The 12132-nt window shown below is 40.0% G+C and overlaps 1 protein-coding gene across 3 annotated transcripts in view; it reads left to right on the top strand.

The window, feature by feature from the left end:
- lrch2 (leucine-rich repeats and calponin homology (CH) domain containing 2) overlaps positions 1–11488 on the top strand; it is a 41509-nt gene extending 30021 nt beyond the window's left edge. For all 3 annotated transcript variants that reach the window (XM_088088826.1, XM_042498880.2, XM_042498882.2), the window contains 4 exons: positions 536–648; positions 6752–6889; positions 7078–7155; positions 9471–11488. In XM_088088826.1, coding sequence (XP_087944952.1) covers positions 536–648; positions 6752–6889; positions 7078–7155; positions 9471–9590 — 449 coding nt within the window. In that variant the 3' untranslated portion in view covers positions 9591–11488. The remainder of the gene's footprint in view (positions 1–535; positions 649–6751; positions 6890–7077; positions 7156–9470) is intronic.
- Positions 11489–12132: the final 644 nt, after the last annotated feature.

Here is a 12132-nt window from a genome sequence, read left to right as displayed (position 1 = left end):
GTTCCCCCAGTTAACACCGTTAGCTCTGTCAGCACCATTACCATTACCCTCTTGAATAGTATCCTATATTTAAAGGTACTTATCTGAAAAACATTCATATCACAGAGTCTTCAGAAACATTTACTTAATTTTTAAGAAACTTTTTAAGAGAATAAAATCTTCCTGAAGAGTTGTTGGAGTTTTAGGAAATACAGTCGTCTATGTTGTGTTAAATAAAGATAAATGGTGATTCTGGAATTGTGAACCACATATAAACAATTTCTCAAAACCTTTGAAGTAATACGGGCAGTAAAAGCAAGATGCAATGATAATTGTTTTCTACACAATGTAGCTTGATTTTATAGTGGCATCACTTTTTTTCTGAAAACAAAAAATATCCAGATTTCTCGCTCTGATAACATCAGACAAAGTGCTTTGGTTATTGGCAGACTTTCCAGGAACAGGGAGTGCTTACTTGTTATAACACTGACACGACTAGCTGTTTCTATGAATTTTGGGTTATCTGGAACTCAGAGTATTTTATTTATTGTTTCAGCCTTCACCCGAGGAAGCCGCCAGGAGTACACCTCAACTGACCCCAGTTTCACTATGAGGAGGAAGATGGAGCATTTGAGAGAGGAAATGGAGCAGATAGGACTCTTACGACAGGTCAGAAGCTTCACGGCTTGTTTATGCCTTTGCATTTTGCACAAAGCACTGAGACATTCACAGGCCAAAGCCTGCCAGATCCTGCTTTTGTTCCAGTGTTTATATCTTTAAGTGGCATCTAAATCCAGAGAAGTGTATGTGTGTTTATTTGATTTCACGTTGAGGCACTCTTTAATGTGTGACAGCCCTATAATTGACTCAACTCATTTTACCCATGTAGTAAAGCATATTGTGAGTTACATTAAACATTACAGTCACCACGTTGCTATTGCTAATTTCAACTCAAGTAGAGAGCTGATCGTAAGAAACTACTTACTTCCTGTCACCGTTTTTGTAGTAGTAATACTGCTTCGTAGTAGTGCAAAGTAGTAGTAGTGATATTGGACTTTATAGATCAAATTGAAATTGAAATTGAGTTGAAATAGCTATTTGTTCATCCCTTCGAGGCATGCTTTGATTGGGCTACAATTAACTGTGACTTGATTTATCTAAAAAGCACTTTGGGTTGCCTTTGCCTTGTCTTGCCTAGTGCGACATTTTAGTACCTTTTAGTATTAAAAATGATTAGTTCTCAGTAGTAATTGTAGTTGTTTTTAAAACTCTTTCTAGTAGTAATGAGTAGCAGGAAAACCTAATTAAGGCCCATTCATACATAACCCAGTGGCTGCGTTCACTGCTGGGTTCAATGCACATCTGACTTAGTGTTCAGGGAAGTGTTGGGGGGGGTCAAAACTTCTATAAAGAAAATTATAAAAAAAATGTTTCTCTTTACCTCTGAAAAGGAAACTGAACACTCAACAATAACAAACATAGGCTATGTTTAAACAGATACCTGCCTACAAGCTACTTGTTTAACACCTGATATGCCTACTTTGCTGACAGCATCTTTCCAAAACAAAGGCTTTTCTCTCAGGGTCTTGTAACAATTGCCAACTTGTGTTGCACAGTTCAAGAAATTCACACACACACAACATTAGGCCTTCTTTTCCTGGTATTTGGGTGATCAGATCCCATTTGGGCAGCTGTAAGTACAGGTGTGAATGCACCTGATTTGGCATCAATATGCTGTGAGATACGATTGCTAAACCACACTCAGAGGTGGTTTTGGCTGAATAATGGCCACATTCTTTCAGCAGTGTGTACACTAATTTATCCAAGGCCAGATTGAAGGACCTCAACTGACGTCCAGTGCATGGATGTAAGTACGTAGTCATTTGTGCCTCAATAGTGCCGTTTCATAGTGAGAAATATTACGAGTGCATGAAACATCTTGGGTGATTTGGTTTGCCTGGAACACGCCGAGGGTTATATCCAGTCTGTATTGTTTGGTTGTTGCCTGCATGCCAATGTCTTAGCATTCTCCTTGTTCACCTTAATAAGAAGTGCTCATCTCCATAAAAATATGTGTTATTAACAACAACAACACATTTGTTCTTTGCAAATGAAAATGATGTGTTTATTTGCATGTAGAATCAGTAACATCCGACCTCAAGTGGGCACTCTAGACATATGTGAAGACGCAATCTAATGCCAGGTTTGAACAGACAGAATTGGACCAGTACACTTGTGATTTGAACAGCCAAGGCGTATTTTCATTTCAGGTGTAAATAGAGCCCTAGTTATTCCTCCATTTTGCCTTTTGCACCTGGCTAGCTGCCTCATTTCTATTGGCCACGCAGGTATTTATCACATTGGTGCTTAGTTTAAATTGGTAAGCTGGTGCGCTGCGCATGTGCTTTGCATGATGTAGCAAAAAGCAATCATGGCCCAGTGCAAGACAATGGAAATAAAAGTGTTTCAGAGCACATTGGTGCCGATGTTGCATTATGTCTGACAGTGCCATTAGGCTGCCAAGTCTTCTTAAAGAGGAGAAGAAAATGTTAAGTGATTCGCTGCCAGTGTCAGACAGTGAGTTGAAGGATTATTTAAAGTGACTGCTTTATCAAACTTTTTGCTCTTGTGTGAACATGCACAATCACATTCCAATGTGTCTAGCTTTTATACGTTTACCTGCATGTTTAATAAGTATGTGCTGAGTGAGTTCCGCATAATGGCTGAGTCACCTTAACCTCATCAATTCCAGTTAACTGTATTTTATATCTTACGTCATTGGGGCACTGAACTTGGCAATTATTAAAGATGCACTGTTGAGTCTTCTTTTGTAAACCAACAAAAATCAGAAAAAAAACTCATCGAACTGCATCGCCTTCCTCACGAAACATTTGAATTTTTAAATACTTTAAATCCATTATTGTTGACATGCATGTTTATTTGTTAGCAGTCTTCTTTTGGGCTGTATTTGTTGGCAGATGGCTGCATATCTTGGTACATAACTGCTGCCTGTCACTCGTTGGCACAGTGTATATGTATCAGGATACCTTTACATGCAGACTTATATTATTGACTGATTGAATTCACTGTCTGCTCCAGCCTTCAGCTCCAGTTTTTTTTTATTGTTAAAATGTAATCTTGTAAAACTAGAAACATGTAAACTATTTTTGTGTGATATCATATCTTGCTGAAGTGATGTCAGTTAATTATTTAATGCGATTGGACCTTAGGACATAATATCTCTTTTCCAAGACACAGAAAGATGTTCTGCTCTATTTGCAAGGTACAAAGTCAAAAAATAATTGTGTTATAATTGACAACATAACAGAAGGTTTGAGCAAACAACGGGCAGCCACAGATGGAGATAGTGATGCTTAATTAACTGTAAATGAGTGACTGCCTTGTCATTGGTGGTACCATCTTTTCCGATAACAACGGGACTAAAAAAGCATTATGTGGATGAGAACGAGTTAGCAGAATATCTGGATGGATCATATTATTGTAGTCGATATATATGAGATGAGAGAAGCTGAATATCTGTTTACAAGATGTCTGTACAGAAATGCATTGAGAATCAAAGCCTCAGCAGCAAGTTAGAGACTGTCAGACACACCTAATCTATGTGAGTAGAGCATTGTGTCCTTGGCTTAACACCAATGGTAAGCATAGAAGATATCTGAGGGAACAAGCTTGAAGATAAGATTGTAAGATGTTACAGTTTGTTCTGAAGGAAAGAAATATGAAAGATAAGAAAGCTGTAACCCACAGAAACCTCAAAGAGAGACCCATGACCTGAGTTAATGACATTAACTTAAACTGCTCATCACTTGTCACTCATTAGGTAGCTGCATACCTCTGAAATACTCATTGTACAGATGTGCTCAACCTTCCTGATTCTGCCAATCAGATAATATCACATCAATGACAGATGTTTTGGAAAAAGGACACAAAGCGGGAGGCGAGAATCAACAACAGCAAGAAAAAGAGCATAAGGCATGCACAGACGTAATCGAAAAAGCATTCCCTTTACTGGGAATTCCACTGCCGCCACCGACATTTTTCACAATAAATTAGGGCACCATCTATGTTGATTGGTAATGCAATGCCCATTTTTCTGAACATTTCAAGGCCTTCTTGTCCATGCTAGTGTAAAAGTCTTGACCTTGATCAAGAAGTCAAGCTTGACTCTTGACCGAGTGAACTTTCTATCAATAAAATCATTGTCATGGCTGGTGGGAGTTCACACTGTTTTATGTTCCCAGGAAAGTGTTCTGGATAGAACTACAATAGAGATCAGATTTCAGGAGAAGAGTTTCACATTCAGAAAACACCATCAGCAATGCTGAGAGCAAATCAAGCCCTTGTTCGTCAACTTCATGGAGAAAGCGGCGAGCGTTTGATATTGAGCCCAGAACACCACATAATAGACCATTAACTTAAATAGAATTCCTTAGTAACATTATTTCTGTCAGCGCTAAGATCTAAGCCTGCTTGGAATTAACTGTAATAATCAGCAATAGCTGATAAGTCCAACCTGAGGTGAGAACCTATTGTGTTTCACATGCTTTTCCTGCTCCTCGTAGACTGGATCATGATGGCAAGCACACAGCATTTATTGGACTCTGCCCAACTAGCCGCAGGACCTCGATTCTGACGACAGTGCCCACCATTCCTCATATACAAGAATAAACAGGCTTTATTTCACTGGAAGATAGGTCCCCAATATTCAATCTTGCAACACCTACATTGATGAATGATAACCCTGCAGTATATGACTTCTGCTATCTCAGCAATCAGCAAGAACTTTATGAATTAAAAGATGGGGAGACAGATTCAGCCGTGCCTTTGGGTGCTATACAATGTATGAAAATGCCATTTGTTTATATATGAGTATATGTATTTACTAAAGGGCCATATCAATGTTTGGGGGAAAAAAGCTTCACCACTTTGTTTATGATCATGCATTATGTATTTTGTGCTATTAAGAGGTGCAAGTGATGTGAGGAGGGAAAATTATAAAAATAGTTGATGGACTGTACGTGAAGGCAACTTTTGACAGTCCTCAGTCAGGGATTAAACAATAAAAACACTTAAGTGGCATCAGTAAAGAATATTGCATATGGGGTTAATTTACAGGAGCTCTCCATCCGTCACCACAACAGCGTAACACTTAAGACCAGCAGTCTGTTGTTATTTATGATTCTACCTTTCTGTTTCTCATTGGCCTCCCTGATCACTCGTGTCTCCCGTCCCTTGTTGGTTTAGTGGAGGCTCAGTGGAGTGGGAATTGTTGGGTATGAATGTTCTCTCTAAATCTTAGAAACAGTAGTTTGAGGAGATCTGTCAGCAGGCACATTTTATTTTGTCACTCTATTTGTTACTCTATTTGTCATAGAGATGGCTTTGTTGTCATCATGTGCCTTTAAGACCGCCTAAATACAGGACGGGAAACTAGAGTGGTGTATGACTTGTGACAGCTGTGAGGACCGCCCCATCTGTTAAAATACTAGGACTCTGGCCAAGAGACTGAATGAGCACTGGAACATGAGGCAGCATGAGCTGTTTGTTAACACCAAACCAAACAGGATATAGCATTAACCGCCATGGTGTTCAAAGGTCACCGATTGGGCAATGAGTCTTATGATAAAAGGCCTCAGGAGGCAAGGGCCACTGTTTCAGGAGATCTGGTGTTGCAAGCGGATATCCAGAAGACTTTCTTTATGTCCCAACCGTCACCTATGGTCTTGATCTTTGGGTAGTGAATGAAAGAATGAGATCGAAGTTTCAAGTGGCCGAAATGAGTTTCCTTCATAGGGTGACTCTGCTCAACCATAGAGATAGGGTGAGGAGGCTGCTCCTCTGTGTTGAAAGGGGCCAGTTGAAGATGATGCTCAACTGGTAGGATGCTCCATTTTACACCCAGAACAGGCTGGAAGGATTATACTGTATATCTCATCTAGTCTGAGAACGCCTCGGGGTCCCCCTAGATGGATGGATGGATGGATGGATGGATGGATGGATGGATGGATGGATGGACTTTCTCTTCTTAGCAGAGGTCATTCTAGCTAGTATCTGAATAGGAATCCTCACATAGTATAGCCTTCTTCTATGGTAAGAGTGCACAAATAGAAGTCTAAAAGAGTAATCTATTTCGATTTAAGCTGCAGAAATCGCTTATCTTGCACATCATTTACTTTTCAGACATGCAGTCTTTTTACAGCCCTGCATTAAATCATATTTGACGGCGGTTCATGCAAATCAGATGATCTGCGGCATGGCTCAATTAAATCCTCAGTCTCAGAGTATAAATACCAGAGCTGTGGGCAAAAACCAAATCCTCAGGTGTATTGGAAGCACCTTGAATTCCATGAAATACCTTAGGACTTTTTTTTTTCTCAAAGCAAAACACTTTTTTCTCTGGGAAAACAAAATGATATTATCAGTTGTGAGACCAGATTATTTTCAGGAACAGTTATATGATCCCATGAACAGCTTTTCACACATACTTCACACAGTAGTGACATTATTTTGTGAACGTGCCCAAATGTGACTAGTTCACACAATGCAGTGCACGCCTGAACACTCCTCAGCTCATTAGCTGGTCGCACCCACCAGCACTGTTGGCTGCGTGTCAGCAGGGCGTTCGTGGTTAACAGATAACATGAAAAATGTCTGGAGAGGAGACAGAACTCAATGTGAACACATAACCAAAAGTAAATAAATTTTGTTCGGGGACAAGGATGTCATGAGGACATTGTTAATGTGCTTGCAGAACATTGAGTCAAGACTGAAGGTGCTACTCCCAGACGATGTTGGAGCTGCTCTGATGGATGGGGTTGTCCTTTGTCATTTAGCCAATCATATTTGTCCTCGGTCTGTTGCCAGCATCCATGTGCCGTCTCCTGCAGTGGTAAGCACGCTGAAACTCTGAAAAGGGTTCTTTCCATTTTAAATCACACATTTTGTGACAATAAATGAGCTCAGTCACTCTATTAATAGTTGGGCGTAATGATATGCATTGTTATCTACATTACCTTATAACTCAAATGTTTTGTGTGCTCTGCTGTTAATTTCTAACATGTTTGATGTGGCCTCCAGCCAAAGCTTAGCATGGCTAAATGCCGTAGGAATGTGGAGAACTTCTTGGATGCCTGTAAGAAGCTGGGTGTCACACAGGTAATTGTATTATAATATCATATATCCAAAACTTGTTGTGATTTGTGATGATGATGAGATCAGATCTTGGGTTCTAGAACATTAATTACAAATATACAGTAATATTGTCTGTCAGTAATAAATCTCTGCATGTTAAGTCATGCATTGGACTTCTTCGACCAAAATTTAACACATAGCTAATAGAAATAAAATATTGAATATACAAAGCTATAATTATTTAGCATTAAATATTAATAGAAATCTAAATATACTGCACAATCTGATTATATTCAGTATAGACTGCTTATCTTCAGTGGCTCATATGTTCAAGTTTGAATTTTGCTGCTTGAAACTAATCCACTTTCAGTCATTTTATGTAACTGTAATTTGTAGATTAGGAAAACAAGAAAAGAGAGTCCCCATACACTATCCTATTACTAGCAGTAAACATATTTTTAAATGTACAACATCTGATGCATCATTTCATATAATGCAGAGCAAGTGGACCCAAATGCAGGAGACTGCAGGAAACGGGAACTCAGAAAGATCACTCTATATTTGTGGGAAACAGTAACTGAGCATTACATGAACAAATCAAGGATCCAACAAAGACAACTTAAATATAAACTAGACTGATGAGGGGATGAAGTGCAGGTGGTGAAAAAGGGTGAAGAAGCTCATGTGAGGGGGATGAGGTAATGCGGCAGAAGAACAGGCAGGGAGCTGATTGGCTTAGAGAAACTCAGGGAAGAACTAACAAGGCTGATGCAGGCCAGGTGTGTAGCTGGGTAATTGAGGGGAAGGCAGCACAGGAACACAGGAGGGGGAAAACACAGTTACTGAAACCCAAAATCCAAGAAAACACAATGATCTTAATAATAAGCTGACCTTCCCAAAGGCTGAAAGACGTACAACACAGCAGACTGACACGTTATACCCTCCTCAGGTAAAAATTTAGAAAATGACAATAAGGTGTGATTTAATTATTATATGATCATATTCACAATCAGTTATTGAGTTGTATAGAATATATAGATTTATACAACCACTATTTGCTTCCATAGGACTGATGTAATTTGCACAGATATTAAGATAGCTGGGATTTCTGCCGACATCCGATACAGTGGAGGTTAATGGTTTTCATTTATGGTGCTTACGCACAAATCTCAGGGACAAACATCTCAAAACCACTAAAACTATCTAAAAAAGCGTGTTTTTTTGTTTGTTTGTTTTGTGTTTTTTGGATTAGACTAGATTAGATAGAATGTATTGTCCCAGTGGTAAATTTGACTTGGACTTCAGTATCTGCAGTATGAAAACAGTAAAAAAAAACCAATAAATTCACAGTAGAATACAACAATAGCAACAATTGTATATTCCCATTATGAAAATGCACACAATACTGTGCTGAACAGGAAAAAATAAATAGTTAATAAACGTTCAAGCCCTTTGAATAACTGATCCGTCTTTTAAGTGTTTATATCTGAAGTTAGTATTATAGAGAATTAAGCAGTGTGCTGTTACTGTGAAGGAAGTTTTAATGTGCTTTAGTCAGCCACAAAGATTTAGACAATAATAATACATCAGGGATCAGAGATGAATATCAGCTAATTTACCTATCGCTATCCCCGGCCCTCTTAGCTCAAACAAACGCCGCGCTGCCTAAACTAACAATGGCAGCTTTTAGTGTCAAAGACATATTCAAAGATAGTATACAGAGCTTCTGGGGAAAGAAGCTCTTTATTTCACACAGAAGACATCAAAAGTCTTCACAACGTCATGGTGTGAGCATTAGCCAGCCTTCGCTTTCTGTGTAACGTTACAGCTAAGTTAACGTTGTTTTCAGTTGTATGGTCTTTAACTTCAGCCTTTGCGACACTGAAGTTTAGTGTTAACCGAACAAAAATACTAAGACTAAGTTGAACAGATGACATGATGAGCCAACGTTGCGAAGCTAAAGTTGGCCATAACGTTAGCTGCTATTAGCTTATTTAAGCTAACGTCACTTAAAAAAGATTGCTGTAAGGTGGCACTATACACCATTTAGCTGACACAATATATGAGGCCATTTATGCTTGTCACTTTACAGCAATTTTTGCTAACACTATGTTGCCTATGCTGCCACACAGCTTAATCCAAGGGGGAGACTTTGCTCTGTTTATGTGAGGATTAGGTCAGGGATAAAATACACTCCATTCTCCAGCCTCTCGGGACACCTTGTATCAGTGTTTCATTTTCCCCACGCACAACATTTGACCATTTTTTAAAGTTAGAACTGCATATTTATGTCTGTTTTGCTGAGCGTAACTGACAAAGATGTCTCTCTGCTAACTCAGGACAAGCTGTGTCTGCCCCATCACATCCTAGAAGAGCGCGGCCTGGTGAAGGTGGGAGTGACTGTCCAGGCTCTGCTGGATCTGCCTGCATCGAAGCCCACACAACTGTCAGCCGTTTGACACGAGCCTGAATGTTGCGTACAACCTGCAGTCATCCAGCCAACCCCTCTATCCATCCCGAACCCAAACCCCATCGCCAGGGACCAGAGAGCCCCCCGGGGTGAGGATCCAGTGAACCGTGGGTCTTTGGGAGTCTGTTTCTGCCTGACTGAAACAGGAGACAGGAGGGGGAAATACCTCTGTCTCTTTAAATGATGTCAGCCGCCATCCCACTTCTGTCCATCACATTTTCACTTGTATCCTGTTCCTAGTTACTGGGGTGATCCCGTATGTGTGTGGACTGTGTGTTTCCTGAGCTGCTTGGACTTGCCGAGGGGGGACGGAAAAGACAGTGGGTCTATACAGGAAGACCTGTGCGTCCCTCTCAAAATGCTCAGTGATTATTGAGTCTGCAAGTGCCAGTACTGATACATTTCCACGCTGGTGTTGGAGACATTGGCAGTGAGGAGATGACAGACATGTGACTCACTCTTTCACGAAAGAGACTGAAGCTGCACGCTGGCCTCGCAGCCACTGACTGACCTCAAGGGGTTCATACACTCTTAAGTTTCTCCTCTTTTTGTGGAATTTATTCTCTCCATGAAAATCATTTTTTTGTATTTATAAGTGGGTTTTTTTCAGGTCCTCACTGTCTCTGCTTTTCAGCAGCTAAACTTGATTCATAACTTATTTGAGCTATTACGTCACTGCTTTGGGTGAATTGCAAGGCGTGTCTCTGAAAAACATCACAGCTATGACTGGGTCTGATGGATGTCACGCTCCAGTTGACACGTGGCCTGTTTTCCCTCAAACGCTGGTTTGGTTTTGACCTATTTAAACTACTGTACAAAACTTTTTCAATACAAACCTGCATGCCATGGCACTTGACCACTGTGAGAACATGAGTTTGACCCGAAACAAGACGCTCCTGTTTTGTAGCATTTTTTTTCTTACAGTTTTTGTTATTGACACATATTCAACTTTTCTAAAGCTCTCTCAATTTCTTTCCCGTCTTTGCCAATCATCACTTGCCATTTTGTGGAGGTGAGAGTGTGGGTTTGCCATGTTGGACAAAAAATGGTTCTGATTTTATTGCTTTGCATAACCTCAGATGTTTCTACTCTATGTCTCTGTGAGGAAGAGGAGGGATCTGAGTGAAGGGGCAGTCACTCAAGCAAACCTTCCACATGTTGCACACTCCTATCATACTGCCAGGCCACCCTGCTGTTTGTGGTATCTGATACAATTAATTATTTCAGGGAAATTAAATTATTTATGTATTTATTCATATGTTTTCTATTTATGTGTTGTTCCTGTTGTGTGTCTTAACCCTCACTACCAGATCAGGTGCGGTGCAGCTGAATACGTATTTCCTGTAATCTCGTAAAAAATGACTGAAAGCAGTTTGAAGTGTAGCTCCACTGTTCCTTTGTGAATTATTGGCATTAGACAGTCATCACACTTAAGAGTTGAGCCAGCGTGGGAGTTAAAATCAACTATACTAACACCATTTGTCAATAGAGCTGACAGCGTGAAGTACTATCATAACAGAGGCTTGATTTTTGGGCAGACGTTATGCAAGAGTTGATTGTGTTCACAAAGGCCGACTTTATTCTTGACTGAAAATTCAAGACAGTTTTTGTCATCTCCTCATAAAGTAACACCCTGTTAAATTGCAAGTGATGTGGGTCTTGTTGTAAGGTGACTGGCATGTTTATCCAGGCAGTGCACCGATCTTTTTAAAATTAGGACTCCAGGGCGAAACAACAAAATTCTAGCAAGAACTGGAGGAAAGTTATAAATCATTTTTTTTTTCGTGTCAGTAGTCAACTCCAACTTGACTATGAATAAATAGTAAGAATGGCGATGATGCGGGCAAAAAGATTTTTATTTCTGTGCTTTATTGTTTTTTTTTTTTACATGCAGTGTGAATATTTTCCCATTGACTGTGGCGCTGACACACCTAATCACCATCAAAGAACTAGTCATGACAAAGAGCGACTGTTGTGTCGTCCTACGTCAACTGATTCCTGGTCAAAATGTTACGCTTGAACACACCACAAAGACTACAGCTTGTGGCCAACTAGCATGTAGGCTCTGCATCTGAGCGAGAGGAAATAACTCTAGATACCAGCAGGTGGTGATCATCTGACAATGTCATTTAAAAAGTGAAACCAGTAAACTGACAAGGATGGATTCAAGATGCTAGTTAGCCAGTTAGTGCATGAAGAAATCAAACTAATGTTGAAAGAACAAAGGATACTTACTGTGCACTAGGAGCTGAAATGCAAACAATTACAAACCGTTTGTGCTAAAGAGTTCAATGGCTAAAAACAATAATGTATCAAATATAACGTGATCTCACGCCCGCTTGACTTATGTTGTTTGTGGGTTAGGGGGCTGAGAAAAGCTGAGGGCTTTGTGACCTTTGTGACCTCAGGCTATTGGCAAAGGCTTTGCTAGTTCAGCTACGGCAGCCTGCAGTTGACACAAAATCCAGAAACAAGTAGGCAAGGTGGTTAGAGCCGAGTTTTGATATCTTGTGAAGGCATAGCTGATCATG

Source organism: Plectropomus leopardus, chromosome 15, assembly GCF_026936395.1.
Source record: "Plectropomus leopardus strain MGB_pleo_1.0 chromosome 15, ASM2693639v1, whole genome shotgun sequence".
NCBI lineage: Eukaryota > Metazoa > Chordata > Actinopteri > Perciformes > Serranidae > Plectropomus > Plectropomus leopardus.
The sequence above is the reverse complement of the archived record's forward strand: the minus strand, read 5'-3'. Positions and strand labels throughout refer to the sequence as shown.